Genomic DNA, 19847 nt, shown 5'->3' on the forward strand with positions numbered 1-19847 from the left:
AGTTTAAAATTTTAAATATTTATTTATAGATTATTTTTTTATTATTATTTAGGTATTTAGATTTCTAATGTATCGCAAATGTGCTTTTGTGAGGACACAGTCCTCTGGCCTTTTCTAGCCTTTTCCAGTTCACAATGACTAAATCCACATCAATACCCAAAATTTGTTTTTATTTCAAAGTCCCCCACCCTGTCATCATATCATATCCCATTAAATTAAATCCCCCGCAGTACCAAACATGCCCATCCCTGTCACGTGCCTTCCTCTGCCCCTTGGCTCACCATCCATCTTTCTACTTACATTTTTACCTCTTCTTCCTCAGGAAAAGGCGTGACCTCACTCTCTCTGATGGCTGCACCCTCTACTACTTCCATCACTGATCTCCCTGACGTTATTCTCTCTATCATTTTCGCTTCCATCACCGATACACGCTCTCGTAATTCCCTCTCTTTGGTCAGCCAGAGGTTCCATTTGCTCGAGAGGATCACGCGCACTTTTCTCACGCTCAGAGGCAACGCTCGTTATCTCTACTTGATCCCTAACGCTTTCAGATCCGTCACCGACTTGGACCTTTCTCTTCTCTCTCCTTGGGGTCACTCGCTGCTCTCTTCCTCTTCGCCTTCTGATCTTCTCTTGGCTCAGCGTTTAAGGCAGGCTTTTCCTTCCGTCACATCTCTCACGCTCTACTGCCGATCTCCCGCCACTCTCCGGAATTTACTTCCTCAGTGGCCCAGATTGAGCCACCTCAAATTAGTCCGTTGGCATCAACGCCCGCAGTCCGATATCGGAGCTGATTTTTATCCGTTGTTTGAACAATGTAAATCACTTACGTCTCTTGATGTTTCCACTTTCTATTACTGGACAGAAGATCTCCCTCCGGTGCTGCAAGCTTTTCCAAATATATCAGCGAATATCACGCACTTGAATCTTCTCACGACGTCGTTTATGGAAGGTTTTAAGTCGCAGGAGATTCAAGATATCACTGCAGCTTGCCCCAATCTCAACAAGTTTCTGGTTGCGTGTATGTTTGATCCGAGGTACATTGGTTTCGTCGGTGACGAAACTTTATCGGCTGTCGCAACTAATTGTCCCAAACTGACGCTTCTGCACTTAGCCGACACGTCGTCCTTGACTAATCAGAGAGGAGATCCGGAAAGTGATGGCTTTACTTCGGAGGACGCAAGAATCAGTCGAGAAACTTTAATACAGCTTTTCAATGGCTTGCCTTTGCTTGAAGAGTCGGTTCTCGATGTCTGCAAGAATGTCAGAGAAAGCGGCTCCGCTCTCGAGCTGCTAAAGTCGAAGTGCCCGAATCTCAGGGCGCTTAAGTTAGGGCAGTTTCATGGAATTTGCTTGGCCATCGGTTCGCAGCTCGATGGGGTCGCGTTGTGTGGACGTCTCGAGTCTTTGTCTATAAAGAACTGCGGAGACTTGAATGATATGGGTTTGATAGCCATCGGGAGAGGATGTTGTAGATTGGCTAAGTTTGAAGTTGAAGGGTGCAAGAATATTACAGTTAAAGGTTTTAGAACAATGGCTTGTTTGCTTCAGAAGACTCTGGTTGACGTAAGGATTTCTTGTTGTAAGAACCTTGATGCTGTGGCATGTTGTAGAGCTTTGGAGCCGATCCGCGATCGTATTCAAAAACTGCATATTGATTGTATATGGAATGGAGTGGCAGAGAGCCATAGTTCAGCTTCAGATTTTCTCAGTTTTGACCTTAACGTAGTGAATGATGAGGGTAGTTCCTTTTCTGAAGATACTGATAGCAAGAAGAAACGAAAATACTGTTTTGATGGCGGGGGTAATTCTATGCAAAGCAATGGAAATGGGTCTCGGTTCAAGACATGGGGAAGCTTGAAAAGCCTCTCGGTTTGGATTGAAGTTGGTGACCTCTTAACGCCATTGCCAAATGTGGGTCTTGATGACTGTCCAAATTTAGAGGAAATTATTATAAAGGTGGAAGGAGATACCCGGAGACAGTACAAACCGTCGGAATGTGCTTTTGGATTGGGCTGTTTAGCGGTGTATCCACGGCTGTCGAAAATGAAACTAGATTGTGGTGAAACAATAGGCTTTGCTCTGACGGCGCCTTCGGGACAGATGGATTTGAGCTTGTGGGAGAGATTTTTCTTGAAAGGAATTGGGGAATTGAGACTGAATGAACTTGATTATTGGCCACCACAAGATAGGGATGTAAATCACCGGAGTTTATCACTGCCAGCCGCTGGATTGCTGGCACAGTGCGTCACGCTGAGGAAGCTGTTCATACACGGGACGGCTTATGAACACTTTATGATGTTCCTTCCTCATATTCCTAATCTGAGGGATGTCCAACTTAGAGAAGATTACTATCCTGCACCAGAGACCGATATGAGTACGGAGATGAGAGTGGACTCATGCCGTCGCTTTGAAGATGCGCTTAACAGAAAACGCATAGATGACTGAATCATAGTAACTAATGATAAGTGCTTGTTTATCATCATACACAAAGCATGAATCGTTTTGAGTTGTATAAAGTTTATCATTTTACAGTAGTTTTTCTTTTTTAATAACCAGATGTAACCATGCGTGTAACACACATAATGTTAAATTTCAACAATTAAAGAGAGAAATGACTCCACTTCACTCTATATGATAGATGTGATTGCCGAAAAAAGGATTTTAAGAGTTGGCTACACCAAAAACTGAAAAACAAAGCATTCTCTGACTCAACTGTTCTACAATTATTGGAACATCAAGATAGTTTACACTTACGAAGCCGAAACACATTGTAGCAGCTCTACCATGCTTTTCTATTTCTATACACAGATTTTTTCAGCAGAGTAAGTACTCGCAGTCCAGCAAACGAGACAGTATTTCCTCACAGCTCGGTCTTTCCTGTGGTTCTGCCCAACAGTCTGAAATAGAAATATAACAAAGTCAGTGACATATCGACTCTCTGTATAAAATAAATTTGGCAGTTAAGTTTTAAAGTTAAGACTACTGTAAATGCAGCAAACCTGAAATCAGCCTGCCCAGTGGACCTTCAGGAATTTCCAGGCGGGAACCTTCATTTGCAACTGCATAAACAACCTGAAGAGAACCAAGAGTTGGTTGCAATGCTTCAAACACTAAAAAATGGAAAATACAAAAAATCATACTGACATACCCTCTCCGGTAGTACACCTTCCCATGGCCTATTTAGAGTGCATAGCTCCCACATTATCACTCCGAGACTAAAAATATCACATTTTTCCGTAAATGGTTCATTACGAATAAGTTCAGGAGCCATCCATTCTGGAGTTCCAGCAGATGAGGAGTCTCTCATGGGTGACTCTGTCATAATTCTTGATAGCCCAAAATCACATATCTTCACAGTCCAGTGCTTATCCACAAGGCAGTTTGCACTTTTCAGGTCACGGTGAACAATCTTCATCCGGTGTATGCACATCAATCCCCTTCCACCAGGAGAAAATTCCACTCAGTACACGGTAGAAAATTTTAATGTTCTAATTTTAACCTTGACATCCAGGCATCTGGACCGAAACTTAGTGACTATATGTGTGGTTATGTCTAGACGAATGGATTGACTCTTATCCAACCAATGACGAAAAAGGAAAAAAAGAAAGTAATAATAAACAAAAAAGGCTTTTACCATAACATTTCCAGCACATTTAATATTCTCAGTGCATCCAATCCACAGAAATTTAAATCTAAGTGGATATTTGGAAGAAAACAAGAAGTACATCTTCACTGCAGTAAATAAGTGTGACAGGTAATTCATGATTCTGTACAAATTACTACCAAAAGTAATTCCCTTGGCAGGCCCAAAAGCAGGTAAAGGTCTTTCGCATATCAATCATTTCATTTCCCCACACAGCAGATTCATTAAAGTACTAAGTGTTCAAATTATTTATGGGCTACTAATTCAAAACTTATCTGAGCACCACCTATTTTAGTATTTTCAGGTTGGCTGCATGAGATTGATTCACCGTTCTTTCGTAAACATATGTTAAAGGCAATGCCGACACCTTTTAGTGAAAAGGCTAGCCCTTAATACACAGGTCAAAGCATTGTTATCTAAGTTCCTTTGATTCTGTCAGCTATTACTAGGCATAAAATGAAAAAAAATCATTCAATTCTAGTTCCATCTCCCACTAAACAGGCTTCAAAAAAATGTATTGTAGACGTTAATTCTCATGATTTGTAAACTGTTAACATTTAATCCCAGTTACAACTTACAACTGTGTATTTAGGGTGTAGATGTTAATTTCTTTAATTTAAACGTAGACTCTGTAGTGCCATAAAGCAGTATATCTTAAGCATGAAGACAAAAAGAAGAAAATAAAAACATCTCAAGTGATAGAAAAGATGAACACACCTGCATATATCACGCAGCATTTTCAGTTTTCTCCTCCAACTAAGTTTCTTTTTCTGACCGCTCAAATGGATTAAATAATACAAGGATCCCATCTCCATGTATTCAGTAACCATTGACAAACGCGGAGGCCTTGTGCATGCACCCAAAAATAAGATAACTGCAAGAAGAGAACAGCATGATTCACTAACAATAAAGCAAGGCAAAGAAATGCTAGTTGTCCTTGAGAGTTTCTTTAGGCTCTATGTTAGGAATAATGTACAGAAAATGAAAATTACCAAAAAACAAAAGCATCATTAGTTTTATTTTATTTTCATTGATTTTATCTAACAAGAGATAAGCATCATATTAATATTACGCAATTCCCACAAATTTGAAAAAGAAAAATATGATAAAATCAGTGGCAGGAGACGTAGAGTACCATTAGGATGCCGAAGGCGGCTGGAGGTACAGAAATACCCACACACAAAAGAAAATAAAAAAGGATAAAGTTAGAGCGAGATATGAGTAAAATAAAACTAAAATCATAAACATATTGATAAAAAAGATACCTAAGAATGGTTATTTCATTACAAAAATCTTCCATATTTTCAGCAGTTAGATCTTGTTCCAAGAAAACCTTGATTGCAACATTTGTACCATTCCATATACCCCGGAAAACTTCTCCGAAAAACCCTATAATTGAAGTTATGAAAAGGCATTAGGGTTGTAAAAAGTCCATTATACAATATGTTCATATGAATATATTAGCTATGCATAATGTAATTCAAACCAAGCCAAACTCGCTAAGCTCCCCTCAAAGTTGTTCGAGCTCAACTCCGTTGAAGGGAGCCAAACTCAAGTTTGGCTACAATGTCGCTCTGAACTGAGCTTTGAACTTAGCTCAGTACTCTAACTAAATAAAAAATGACTAAAACGACATTGTTTTTATGTATATTGGTCAAAACGACGTCGTTTTAATCAATTCATATCAATTTCTTCTAAATTCACAAACTTGACAAGGCGAACACCTCTCAACCTTAAGTTTGAAAATATTTAACTCTCAGGCTCAAACTTGAGCTCAATTGAACCAAAGCTTATTTTGGGTTTGTTCAAGTTGAACTAATTTTCGAGCTCAAATAAACTCGCTTGAATCCAACCCTAAAGTTTATCAATATCAAAGGCACAAAAAGTGCATAGGATAATAATAAGTAATGCTTACCAATACCAACACGAGTCCCAACAATTAATTCAGAGAAATCAATATTCCATTCTTCATATGGTAATAGCGGCCTATTTTGGAACATGGGAGATTCAAGAATTTTATTCCATGTTGAGACCAACTCAGCATTTCCCATGTAGCTAGAAGGTCCACCTCTCTGAGAAACATGAGTTCTATATTGGTGGGGAGATGAGGGCAATGATATAGCCTTCTGAGAATTCATTTCATCATGGGAAAAATTATATAATGCAGATCTTCCACCAGATATATTACCATGACCGCTGCAAGCTAAATTTGTTACCTAAAATAGAGCACAAGTGATTTGTTTCGTCATTTATAATTTGGATAGATGTTAAATAGAAGATCTAAAGCAAAAATCTGGTCATGTTTACTAGGGTGGGAAAACCATAACCATACATTTTTTGGAAGATCTGGATTCTCTCGCTCATTTGAAGAATGGGTTAAGGACATATCATCCCCCCTTTCTCGTAAAAGACGATTTTGCTTCAAGGCTTCATTCATTGCTCGCACAGCCCTGAAAAAAATAACATTCAGAATAAATGCTCTAGGAATAAACAAAAAGATCGGATTCCCAAAATCAATCAAAACACTGAGAGATTCAATCTGATCAGTATCAATGCCTTCCTTATCCAAGAAATTAATTAGTGCTGTACTTGAACAAGAAACTCAAGGCCCTACTTGATTCACTCAAAATTTAAAATTTTTTGGCGTCTCAAAACCTGGACAAGACCATCTAGTTGAACTAGTCAGAATGCCACTCTAAAAGCCTACTGTTTATTCAAATATTGGCTCACATAGAATATAAATCAATCACAATTATATTCAAACAAGAAGTAATAGAAATTTAAAGCTTTAAAGAAGAATAATTGGACCTTGAGAAAAAATGGAATTCACCAAAATTTCAATTTGATTCAGCCAAATCAAGAATAGAATTGAAGCTAAAGTAAGAAAGGAAGCTCAATCAATTAAAATAAATAGACAATCAACAGTGGACCCCCACAACTAAAAGCCATTTGAAACTAGTTAGCACGTGAACGACATGCAAGATTGGTATCTCCACATGTTATCTATTAGGTCCCAACCACAGAATAGTTCTCCAACTTAACAAGGCAAGGACATATGGCTCATTTGGGGGGGAAAAAAAACTGACATAGGAAGTTTTCCAATGGGCTTAAAAGACTTCAAAAACGAATTTTCAAAAGCAGTATGTGTTTAACCCATGAAAATGTGAATGTGGTAGCTATTCTCTTCAACATTCTCCTACACATCTTCCTTTTAGCATAGCAGACTCAAAAATGGCATCAAATGATATTTTCACAGGTTTGTGTAAGCGTTACCTTAAAAAAAAAACTTTTTTAGTCTTTGAAATTAAGTGAAGCTAAGCTTATCGCATGTTTTCTTTCTCAAGGAAGTCAAACGTTCTCACCATATGGTTTACAAGGTAAGTTCTTTTTCTGCTCGGAAATATATGCAGTCCACTCTTGTTTATCTCCAATTCCTCACTCTTTTATGCCTTTCGCATACAAAACTATATATGTGGGATGTGTGTGGCTTTTTGTGACAGAATCCACAGTTCTTTACTTCTTTGACATAGTTAAATTCATTTTTCTAGATTTCATCTTTTATGTCAACTTCCTTTCTTGATTTCAACTTCACTGTCACTAATGATACAGTTGAACCAAAATAAACAACTCACATAAATTCTTTTTTTTTTTTTTCCTATTTAAGGTTCAATGAATCTTCTTTGAAACTTCAAGTTTCTTGTTTCATACACAATAATTCTAATTATACTCATTATTAACTTCAGCATAGTCACCAAACATTTGATTGATAAAATTTAAGAATTCTGACAACTACATAATATTTGTTCATCACTCAATAACATACCCTGTTTTTGCATACCCCTTACAATAAAACCTAATGTTGATATTTCAACATTCTCCCTCAAGCTGTAGCATAGGATATATTAGATGTCTAACTAATTATATTAACTTTATGAATTTTCCTATTCTCAAGACTTTAGTAAACCACTGATCTTCCAACTTCACATACAGTGTTCCAACAAGCTTACTCTTCATCAAATATCAGATAAAATGGCAATCCACCTCAATAGGTGCCTAGTTCCATCATAAAAGAACTGGATTAGATGCAAAAGCATCGCTGTCTGATCATCTCAAAACATTATCATTGATTCATTACTTGAAATATTTCTTCCGAGAGAATTCTTGATCCAAATCAGTCCACACATAACAGTTGTCATAGTTCCATAAAACTTTTAGCATTTGAGCTAGTCACCACATTTTGATTCTTAGCTCTTTTTAAGAAACTAATATTTGCATAAATAAAAGTACAAGGACTTGAAATCAATCTTCTATTCATAATATTTATACCCAACCTACATTTGAAAAGCTATCTTGGTCAAGAGAGCTGAATTCTGTAAAATTGAATAACAACTTCAACTGCAAATACTTGAGTCACTGCAAAATATATCTTATCACAAATATTTCAACTCTCAAAATTTTCAAACATCTAACCTCTTCTTTCTAAAATTTTAGATGAACTCCATCAGAGATTAGAATAGTTTAATCTTCTAAAGACCAGTTACATATTTCACTTTCCAGATAGGTAATTACGCTCTTTTCTCAGAAAAGAAAATGTAGGCATTATCCTCTCAGACTGATCAACCTCTATTCCCAATAAACATTGTAAAACCTAAAGATCTTTTACATAAAACTGTATCTTTTAAGCTTGTGATTTCATCCCTGCCCCTTTATGTTATCACAATTTCATCAACATATGCCACAAGAACGATTGAATAAAGTTGATTGTGATGAACAAACATAGAATGACTAATATCTTCAAAAGAAATCTATCATGATGCAAAAAATGAAAATAATATTTACAGTGCAAAGTGCAGAAAAGAAATATGAATGTAACTCATGAGAGAATAATATCAACCTTACGATATCATCACCAATCTCTGGGGTAATGCTAATGCTCCTTCTTCTCATTCTACGAGCCTCTGATGTTGATGCACCTTCTGACCTGTAGCTACAATAAAGGTTGAATATAGAAGTAACTTTTAGTTCACTAATTTTCACAACTTAACAAGTCAAAAGATAAAATCAGAAAAGAAGTTCAAAACAACTCTATACTACCATTTCCAACTAAAACATAGCACCAAAATCATTTACCATTGCATTTGCTGATTTAGATCTAAATAAGGCACAAATTTACATTCAAAACCACAACATGACAGAAAAATGTACAATTAGTCTTGATACGCCATTCACATTAATAAAATTCCCAAGTAAAGCAATTCAGACTTAAATAAGGAAACGAAACACAACTTAACCATCAAACAAAAATGTACATCTTCTAGGAAGTAGACACATGCCAATTAAAAACATTAGATGTTTAAAAGCATTATAGAAAGGAATATGTTGTAAAATAGGACCATGTATTAAGCCATTATACAGAACTGCAATATATAGATGTCCAATTCATAAATGTTCAATTATTGGTCAATTACATTTAAACTCAGGCTCCAAATAAGATGAAGTTCTTAAACCAAATTTCTTAAGGAGGAAGTTCAAGTTTATACACTTCCAAAAGATAAGGTTAAAAATTAGTATTCCCATTACCAGTACAGAGCTCACATAAAATCTAGAAGTGATGGTGGTACTTTAACCCATCAATTGACTGTGAAAAAGGTTTCCAAGTACAGATGGATGTATACTAAGAGATAAAGTGAAACTGATGGAATTGATTCATGGAAGCACAAAGTCATTTGCCATGCAAGAATACATCATGCAGTAGGAAGCTGAGGCTTGACTTAGAACAACACTGATCGCAAAAGACAGAAGAAGAGCATAAAAAAATATGGAGTACCGGAAGAAAAACAACCTAACAAAAATTTTCTACATTATAAGAGGAGTGAGGCTTGGCTTTTTTCTGTTGCCAAAGAAACGCTAAAAGCACTAATTACTTGAGGAATTCATAGATGAGAAGATTTAGTAGACCCAGCAACAGTCGTTGGACAACATTTGAAGCCAGGCATACGTGCAGTGAGAAGTTTGTATGGGAGGTAAAGTATCCCTGTACTACAATAAGCCTAAGCTGATGATCAAACTTTTCAAGGGATCCTTGTATGTGAACTAGATGACACTTCCTCCCCCACCTATCACTTCTTTGGCCAAAAAAGAATTTCATCAAGCAGTTCTTTAGAGAAACATAAATATAGAACCAACTATGATATTTGAAATTTAAGCAACAGTTAAGACTCTAGAAGGTTTATAAGTTTTTTTATCAAGTACATAAAAGTCTCCAAAACAGATATGCCCTAAAATTTAATACAAAAGCATTATAAATAAGTGGATATTATATACATCAACTTGGATTTATTCTTTCTTCCTTTCAATGAATATGCCAGTAATAGAGATATAGGATCAAAAATGGGACAACCTTGATGTGGATACTTCATCAGAGTAATCTCCAAGTGAATTTCTGTCTCCACTAAGCATGGATCGTCCACGTGCTCGAAAAGAAGGATGCTCTGGACTGCAAAACAAATACATGTAAAAAATCAAAATAAAAATTTTGCACAAATATATTTTAACTTTTCAGCAAAATAATATTTGATAAAAGAAATTGTACAAAAATATTTAAGTTTTTTTATTTAGTGATTTTGTAAGCATGTGTTTGTGTTAAATAGAGGGAAGGAGGGAGGGAGAGAGAGCAGAGATAAAAAGAGACTGATATCATATCATCACTTAGTCATAGTGACACAATAGACTGATATTTTTCTTCAAACCAATATAGCCACACAGGTCAGAACCACAAGGTAATTACACATTGAAAACTTTAGTGCAATCAAAGCATCAAATTTGCATTAACTAGATTAAATTGTAATCCTTGACCAGTTGACAATATTACAAAAATAGGATTCTAACATATTCCCAGCACTTGTGTACTATAATCAAAATATGAAATTGAGGACCATAACAAAATGAGAAAATAATATTCAACCTATTCAAAGTAAAAGCAAATTCTCATGCAACACATACTGCTGGGAATCTTGACCTACAATTGCCCCCATTGATACAAAGCCAAGGACTTTTTCCATTTTTTCCATTTCTTTTCTAGAGGGATGTAGGGGGTTATTTGTAGAGATAACAAAAACCTTTTTTTAAGCAGAAGAAATTAAGGAAAACCTTGAACTAGCAGTCCGCTGTTCAGCAATAACCTTTTTCCGGCTACGCCGCCAAAATGTATTGGCAATATTAGGCTCACTATGTGATAAACTGAGGAAGTGAAAAACAAAAAAAAAAAAACAAACAGCAGTTAAATTACAATATCTATAGATTTTCAATACAGCTGTCACAATCAATATAAGAATGAATTTGAAAAATAATAAATTAAGAAACAAGAAGGCCTTTCTAAAATTAAGGAACTTCACAAAACAAAAAACCACTATTACCTCAATTTCCTGTCAATGGCGGGTCGCAACATCATATTTCGTAATAAAGGACCTGAGATATTTGAAGATGCTTCTAATTTCCGATGGAAATGAAGGCTCTCATCTTTTTCTGCACTGTAGCAAAATAACAAATAACATTTAACCTAACCACCTTGACAAAACTTTACTGACTAAAGACATCATGCAAAATATGTTTAGAATGTGTGGTTATGGAAATTGTGCAATGTGAGTCAAATATCAACTTCTAACCTGTCAGGATCCACTCTCTCTGAATACCCATATAGAGGACTGTTTGGCTCTAGAGGTGAATCACAGGAGTCATTTTCTGCAGAATCACTCTCCCCTGCAGCTGAGATATGGGTCATAAAAATTGCCTTGGTTGTGTGAGGTATTAGCCGACCAGGAAATCGCATGAGATCAACCAGTAACTCCACAGAATTCAACACAACTATCACAGACATGTGTTTATATGAGTCTACGCATTCAATAGCTCCATCATTCGGTAAGCCCTGGTAAAAAATTGTGGTAAAGTGGGCAAAATATATCAGCAGTTAGATATTATGCTGAGAAATAAAAAAGGTCTAAGAAACTTTTTTCTTTCCTTTTAACCACAATTAAACTAAAAAATAGAACGGTTCAACCATACAAATGATGTTAGCTTACCACCATGAGCCTACTTTCTAGACCAACAGTATCTGCCAGAACTTTAAACATTATAGCTCGAGGACGGCATGAACCATGTTTTATTTGCCCTAGCAATTGGACACCTCGAGTCTCAAACGTATGGGAGGTTTCCTCAAGTGCAGCTTTAGCTGGACTTTCCACATTTGGACGTTTACAAATATCGCATACCTGTAGGCAATGGAAAGAGTTAAACCAAAAGAAAAGCTAGTAAATGTTTACCCTGTCAACAGAGAGCAAGAATTTTGAAGAAAAGATCAAACTTACTTTCCAATAGTGCAACTCATAGTTACTATGGCAGTGCAAATCAATGAATAATTAAGTACCCATTAGTAGTTTTCATTGACCAGGATTTCATCTTTTGATTTTAGTTTACATGGCCATAATTGCACCTTTTTTTTTTTGGTACCTAGATTACTGGTTAGATTATAGGTTTCTCTTTTCATAGCTTAATCTCACATTTGTTAATAATATTCTTTTCTTTGTGAGAGGATCCCTATTTTCATAATCCCTTTAAAGATTAGACTGACATCTTGAAGCTGTTGAATGAAACGTAACTGATATGTGCACATTTGCATATACAAAAAAATGGATTATTTTGAATAAGAAAAAGATGTCTAAAATGCTTCCAGTATTAGGTAAAAGCAAAGAAATGTAAATCTAGGTTTGTATGTGTATGTAATATTAAGTTCTTAAATTATTAAACTCTTTAAGGAATAAAAAGTTTCCGATACAAATCATAATATCACTAAAATAGCCAACATAAATGGGTCCCCAACTATTTAGTATATTTTTTATTTAACTTTCATTATATCCTACTATATTAAGCTTTTTACACAAAACTGCATTATTTAATGTTTAACATTCATGCTCTTCTTCCTCACTCATATACTATACTCCAAAATTTAGAGAATGAACATAATAATATCAATTTATTTAAAGAACCTAAAGTATAAGAATATTTTTGTACCATTTGCCTCCTTCCTTTCCTAAAAATACCTCCCCTGTTGCTCTCTTCTATCTAACATGAAATCTGGATGCTTTTCGTTTTCTTCATATATTTTTTGAATCCATGAACTTTCTTGCTTTCTTAGGTATCAAGAATCACTTTGTCAGTTAGTTAGTTTCAGTGAATAGTTAACTTTTTGACTTCGTCTTAAATACACAAATAAATCAAATAAGAAAAGCAGAGTACAACAAAACTTCATAAAACTCAAATTAACACGCATAGCTTCGTAAACAATTCCCCCTCTCCTTGTTTTGGTACAATCTTGAAATTTAGAGTTAGTAATGTTAGAGAACTTTTCTTAATTTACAAAGTGGTTCACAAAATATTTTTAGCGTTGTAGTTTAAAAATAACTGGAGAAGACTAAGAGTAAAATTATCAAAATTCATATGCAATCCACAAATTAAAATACCTATAATGAGATAACTAGATATAAAGCATGAGTTCTTAAACTACTTTTTACCAATCCAGCGATCTTTCTAATCATAGCAGCCGGATTTGAGTTCAATCCTTTCACCAATGCCATAATTAGCTGCTTCAGCATGGATAGCTTTTTATCCTTCTCAGTATCCACAAGAATAATATCGGCTTTGTAGCCCTCGCCCCCCAGTGCATGAAGCTCATCCAGAGAAGGAATACTATCAAAAAGTTCCTTCAACCTTTTATCCTGCATATAATTATCATAATTAAAGTTCAACCAAGTTATGGAATCAAGCAAACCAGTCATGTAAGTGTTTTTCCATGATACAAATATTTAACAAAACTGGATTTACTTATTAGTACTTTAAAAAAAAAAAAAAAACCATTGAGGACATTGATCAGACGGAAATACAAATAAATAAGGTATGATAAAGATTGAATGACGGCAATGAATTTTTTCTAGCCTTGTCTAGACAAGTTTAAATCAAATCACCCTTTTTTATGTTAATCCCACTAAACTTCACCAGTAATACCTATACCTCAAACATGTATCATTATTTCTAAGTTTGTAAGTGGATTCCAGCAAGAAATTGAAACTCTGAGGCACAAGTCTTTCCCACGCCAAACCTGTTGATTATACATTAAAAAATATATATACTGATGGTTTTATTTTAAGACAACTAGAGGATGCACATTGAGCCCTTCAACACAAAAAAAGAATTGTTGCCTTCAAGATTTTCAACCAAAATATTGCTGCAATTCTTAAAACAGTTGACTTTTTTTCATCCTGATTAAACCATAGAAGTAATTTTGCAACCACAACTTAAAGGAATACTGTTAGAACTGATGTGTAAATATCTTGAAAGAGGAAGAAGCAGAAACAAAGCAGCCACAGCACCTATCCAAGAGCAGAATTAAGCAAGGAATTGGAGAGGACAAGTGGCAGCAAGAGGGAAGGAAAAAATGGTGATCAATCAAAAGCTGGGCCACAAGGCAGCGAGAAGGAGACTTGGCAAGCAATGGGGGAACTTGACGGTTATGGAGAGAACAAAGAGGGAAGAAAAGGGTATCATGAGGCAACCAAGAAGTAAAGAGAAAAAGTACAGAGAAGGAAAGTGCTGGCCTGTTAAATGCCAAGCAGCCATTGAATCTGGAAAATTGTCGGGTCTGTTTATGGAATCCATAACTAAGTTTCTGGTTTATTGTTATATTGGTGATTGAGTGTTATTATCTTGTAATGAACTGAACCCATTTGGAATCTTATATATGAAATTGAAGAACTTGAAAATTGCAGTATACTTGCTGTGCAATTGTAGTTTGTGTTGGTTGAGTATTATCAGTCATCAGGTTGAACACTGTGATTTTAAGCAGAAAACGAATGTTTTAGTCAGCATTGGGAAGGCTGTGAAAGTCCACCTCTGGCAAACCAGGTACCTATCAAACACCAACTAATTCTTGCACCATGCTCTTAACAATTACCATATCACATTGCACCAGAGAAACACCACATACTCTTAAATCTTGCTCCACAATGCCATGCCTTTGATTTGATTTTTTTAGTAACACTGAATTTTGCCAAAAGCTGAAGCTACTTGGTAAGCTCAAGTAGGAAACAAAGGCTCCTACCAAACAAGCATGGATTCGCCGAGTATGTGGCCCTAAGGAATCAAAAACCAAACTATATGGTAGCAAGCCACTGACTTAAATGAGAAAAATTTTAATGACCAATGTGACCAGTATATATTATCAAGGTGTATCCTAGGAAAACACTAAGTACTTAGAACCTCTGTTTTGCCTCAATACCTGATTGGTGCTTAATATCGTTGTTGTCAGTCATTCCACCAGATTCTCCATAACAGACTCTCACTAAGCAAATCTAAAAATCTATACGGGGAAACTTTGACTTGGTATCCCTCCATGTATTGGTATAATTCAATGAAGAAATCCCCAATACCAAAATATGCTTAATTAGAACTATGCACCTTGAATTTCTATAAGAAGTCTGTCCTTCATAAAGTTAAACAGGTACCACACAAATCATGTCTTTGTTTCTTGCTCATATGCTCTACATAAGTTAAGAAAATAACAATCACAGTTATGATTAGACTGCTGATCTGAAATCTAAGTGGATGCTCATCCTAGACTGCTTGACTTTGTCCTGATTTTCACAATTCTAAGCACAGACAAGAAATAAATAATCAACATTTATTTATTTCTACCACAGTGTCTAATACGCTTAGAAAGCTTAACAAGGAAATCAAAAATATTTTCCATGAAGATTCTAAAATATAAAGGAAAGCAGAAACAATGTGCCTTTTCACAGATAAAGAAAGTGTGGCATGTAGATTTCTTAAACAAAAGCTAAAGACAACTACAAGCGTGTAACACATTCACATCCTAGAATCTCAGTGAAATTTATAACATTGAGGCATGAAAAACGTGGGGAAATGGGGCAACAAAAAGTCAACTCCATCTTAACATACACATGGCATTAATGCAGCATAAATCAGACCCTAAATCCAACAACAGGTACTAACACTAACTAGAAGATAAAATACAGTTCTCACCGGGATGACAGAGTAGAAACCATTGGGGATTGGATCAGAGAGCATCCCAGTGCTCCAGAGAATTTGTGATGCTGTCTGTGATGAAAATCCATCTTGCTCAAAATTTCTAGGTGATTCTTTATTACTTAAACTCTCGTCTTGAGAACCAAAAGAAACAGATTCAAATTTTTCCATAAAATCTTGAGTCCACCAAGTAGCATTTGGAGGTCCTTGCTCCACTGACCCTGCATCATCTCTTGTCTCCTCCATGTCCTTAAGTATTTGACATGTAAAACCATTTCACCCCAAATTCTTACCCCATAAAAGACCTTTCAATTCACACATAATTCTTAGACAACAAAAAAGTGGATTACAAGCGTCTGGCTTTCTGAATTCTTTGAGCTGGAGGCCATCAGACCTGAAAAAAAAAAAAAAAAACAGATGTTAACCTTGGCTTATGAATAAAAGTGAAAATGATTATATAACAAATCAATTGCCTTCACACTATAGCGATATGACCTTCAATAACTGAACAACATCATAGCAGAATGCACAGAGCAAAACAACAAATCTTAAACTAAGGCATGTCCCACACTTCATTCCAAAGAGGAATTCCCTCATTAGTCATAATATTTCTTCAGTTAGATAAGCTATCATACTTCCTGCAAAGAGGAAATACAAATATTTCTGCATGTTTCCTTCACATGCAAATTTCACTTGTACTTGGTTTAGCTTATCGTGATTGTTCCAGTATGAAATAGATTTTTATATGCTCACCAATCAACCTAATCACAACTTGTCTGTACCTCATAAAAACTATATATGACACCCTCAATCCAAAGCATTATTAAAAAAAATATCCTATTGTCACTACCAACACTTTCGTGCAGAATTTTCGTATATAACTACATGTGCAGTCTACGTTTTCTCTCCATAAACAGTTTAACAGCAATGAAATTTATATTTGAATGTCTCTATTATAAAATAGTATTACCAGAGAAAATCAGAAAGCATTTCCACACTAATAATGTACCCTACATTATATATAAAAGAGAGAGTAAGCAATAAAATTCCTAGGACATTAGTTAGTGCATCACACATCTATTTCGATATGGCTCTAATTCTATGCTTGGATCTTTCACCTAAGGACTCACTCTTGCTTGGATTTCTTTACAGCACCTTTAGTCATGATTTGAAGAACAATATATATATATATGTTAAACTAAAAAAATACACACAGACTGGTCAAATAAGAAAATTTGTACCAAATGAAGATCTTCAATCACAATACACTGCAAAAACTAGAAGACCTAATTATACAATCTTTCACTGTAATCACTTGAAATCACCTCCACATTCCTGAACAGGCTGATCAAATAAGAAATATGTACCAAATGGAGATCTTCAATCACAATACACTCTACAAAAACTAGAAGACCTAATTATACAATATTTCACAGTAATCACTTAAAATCACCTACACATTCCTGAATTCCAATTCATCAACATCACCAACTATAGGAGATTTTGATGATTAGCTTACACAAAAACAGAAACTCGAAACAACAAATAAATACAAAAGTCAAATAAAGTCATTCATCACCTTGCACCACTCAAAAACAGTAAATTTATATCAAATCAAGATCTTTTAATGAGACTCTGAAAACCTAATCCTACTATTCTTCATCAAGGCCTCACCAAACAGCTTGAATTCAACTTTATCTTCCTAGCTTCCACTAAAAACACGAGCTAATTGGCTCTCAATAAAATCAATACTGAACTCCAAATGCATTCAAAAATCGAAAGAAAACCTTTCGCACTCAAAAAAATCAATTAAAGCAAATTTGCATCAAATCAATATCTTTAAAAGAAGACACAGAAAACCTGACTATAAGAAACTGAACATAGTTACTTGAAATAAGCAATACATTTTGGAATTCCACTCTCTCATCGAGACCTTCAACTGAAGATATTGATAATTAGCTTGCAATAAAATCAACGATAACATGAAATCATTCGAAAATCACACCAATACCAATAAAGATAAATTTGAATGAAAATGAATAAAAAGGATCAATCGACAGCTTGGGTAAAGAAGAAGACCATTTACCACCAGCATATCCGAGCATTTGAATCACCAACCAATAGCATTTGAATCTCAACTCTTCATTATATAAAATAGCCTCATCCCTATGTGAATTACTTAATCAGAGAGAAACAATCAATAATTTTTATTTTAAAAATAAATAAACAGTGAAGAGAAAGAGAGAGGGAGAGAGATTTGATTTTTGAGTTACGTTTTTTCGATTGATATAATTTTGATCGACGAAGAAAGCGACGGGCTTTTTTTTTTTTTTTTTTTCCTTTGCTTTCTTTGGTTTTGTTTGTTCAGTTTAGAGAGAGAGTGTGAGAGAGGTGGTGAGTCACGTGCATGGAGGGATCTGGGGGCCTCTCTCCGACAGCCAGCTGGCATGGGGTGGCTCACCAACATCCACACCTTTGTCCGCGTGAATCACAACTCTTCCCTCTCTTTTTTTTTTTTTCTTTTATTAAATTCAATCTTCTTCTCTTAAATTATAAATGTTGAAATTCATATTTACGATGGAATTTAAGTGTTGCAAAAATAGGTAGGATAATTTAATAGGATGTATCTAAGCTTGGATTTGAATCAAACTTATTTAAATTTGATTCAAATAAATTTAAAACAAACTTAACTTAAACAAGTTCAAGTTTGAATTCGAGTTTGAAAGTTTAATATTTTCAAACTCGAGTTTTGAAGTGTTTAATTTGTCAAATATTCAAGTTTAAAAATTTTGATATAAAATAATATTATTTTTTTACAAATATACGTTAAAACGTTGTTGTTTTAATAACAAATTAAATTAAAAGTTTGAATCCGAATCGAACTCAAGTTTAGTTATATATAAATCAAATTGAACTTGAATTTGACTCAATTCAAATTCAACCCTAAATGTATCTATAAACATAATTTGATGTTCTCTAGTATTTAGAAATCATAAACAAATATTTTAAATTATGATAATTTTAGCTATTAAAAAATATTAGAAAACCTACAAATAAATAATTATTTAAAAATCTTAATTGTCTCCAATAATCTTTCACCACTGTTATAATCTCATTCACAAACTTCGATCTTTACTACCTTCGTTTCAACTTCTTATCATGTTATCATCAATGATAACATGAAATCGTTATAAAATAAAAGGGTTTGAGGGTCAATGACAATGTAACTTAAAAAATAAAAAAAATGGTTGTATAGAAGAAAATATGGATTGAGGGATTAGTAACGTGGGATGGGTTATTAAAGAAAGAAAGATGGTGGGAGTTGATCGGAAAGATAAAATTAAAAAAAAAAAAGAATATTATACAAAATAAAATTTTTATTTTCAAACAGTGTATCAAAATTTGTTTTGATTTTGAGTAAGAACCTTGACTGAGAAAATTAATTTAATAGATTGACATGATTCAAACCAAATTTGTAAGTAACATTCAACTACAACATGATTGCAATTAGATTAACATATTTTACTGCTATGCAAGTGCAAATAGCTAACCACCACCATGGTGAGACATTATCCTTAGGGTGTGGTGTCTAGAAGCCTACTTTCTCGAGTACTAATTGTAGTATTGTGGTGGACCTAGACTAACCAATGGGCTTCATGCCTTGTTCGACTACTGGTCGACCCAATTCAAGTCTGTGTCGTAGATAGATCCACATTTCCCACGTGAGGAATTTAAATACATAGATATATATATGCTGACTATTTTCAATTTTATTATGCCATTCAAGTTCCAGTTGGCCTCTTCGTTTAGTTTCCGATCCAGGAAGATGACCAACCCCTAACCTAACTTTTTCTTTCATCAGGTGATGTCAGCCTGGCTTTGACTCATCCGCACGCTTCCCCAAACGACGCTTTATTGTTTGTTACCTTTAATTTAATAACACCATTTTTTATATTTCAGGATGGATTCAAATTTGGTACAATGTACTAAATTGGAGCCATTGAATATGGGCTAACCCTTACCCTCACGTGTTTCACATTTCAATACAAGCAGTTTAGTTTTGAAAATTTCTCTGAGCCCAAAGGGTTATTTTCCATCCAAGTTTTAA

The 19847-nt window shown here is 34.9% G+C and overlaps 2 protein-coding genes across 6 annotated transcripts; one reads left to right on the plus strand and one right to left on the minus strand.

Moving 5' to 3' along the window:
• Positions 1-218: 218 nt before the first annotated feature.
• LOC123223517 (F-box/LRR-repeat MAX2 homolog A-like) lies at positions 219-2633 on the plus strand. Its single transcript, XM_044646686.1, has one exon. It carries the CDS (start codon positions 349-351, stop codon positions 2446-2448), a length of 2100 nt encoding a protein of 699 aa, XP_044502621.1. The 5' UTR covers positions 219-348; the 3' UTR covers positions 2449-2633.
• LOC123223515 (probable serine/threonine-protein kinase SIS8) lies at positions 2594-18060 on the minus strand. 5 transcript variants are annotated; one of them, XM_044646682.1, is made up of 17 exons: positions 17826-18060; positions 15737-16133; positions 13213-13416; positions 11725-11913; positions 11311-11570; positions 11062-11175; positions 10796-10885; positions 10047-10142; positions 8541-8627; positions 5979-6096; positions 5562-5862; positions 4912-5035; positions 4782-4801; positions 4364-4520; positions 3152-3440; positions 3003-3075; positions 2594-2900 (listed from the first exon to the last, which is right to left on the minus strand). In XM_044646682.1, exons 2-17 carry the CDS (start codon positions 15983-15985, stop codon positions 2818-2820), a joined length of 2454 nt encoding a protein of 817 aa, XP_044502617.1. In that variant the 5' UTR covers positions 15986-16133; positions 17826-18060; the 3' UTR covers positions 2594-2817. The 5 variants fall into 5 exon arrangements, with proteins under 5 accessions (XP_044502617.1, XP_044502615.1, XP_044502616.1 ...); XM_044646680.1 differs by having other exon boundaries at positions 8541-8633; XM_044646681.1 differs by having other exon boundaries at positions 8541-8633; positions 17819-18060.
• Positions 18061-19847: the final 1787 nt, after the last annotated feature.

This window comes from Mangifera indica, chromosome 8, assembly GCF_011075055.1.
Source record: "Mangifera indica cultivar Alphonso chromosome 8, CATAS_Mindica_2.1, whole genome shotgun sequence".
Classification (NCBI taxonomy): domain Eukaryota; kingdom Viridiplantae; phylum Streptophyta; class Magnoliopsida; order Sapindales; family Anacardiaceae; genus Mangifera; species Mangifera indica.

What these genes read in the sequence shown, in the direction of transcription:
- LOC123223517 (XM_044646686.1), top strand. Translation starts at nt 349, where the DNA reads ATGGCTGCACCCTCTACTACTTCCATCACTGATCTCCCTGACGTTATT.
- LOC123223515 (XM_044646680.1), bottom strand. Translation starts at nt 15,985, where the DNA reads ATGGAGGAGACAAGAGATGATGCAGGGTCAGTGGAGCAAGGACCTCCA. An exon ending in GTTTCTACTCTGTCATCCCG is followed by an intron (nt 13,417 to 15,736) that starts GTGAGAACTGTA and finishes AATTATATGCAG; the next exon opens with GATAAAAGGTTGAAGGAACT. An exon ending in TTAGAAAGATCGCTGGATTG is followed by an intron (nt 11,914 to 13,212) that starts GTAAAAAGTAGT and finishes CATTGCCTACAG; the next exon opens with GTATGCGATATTTGTAAACG.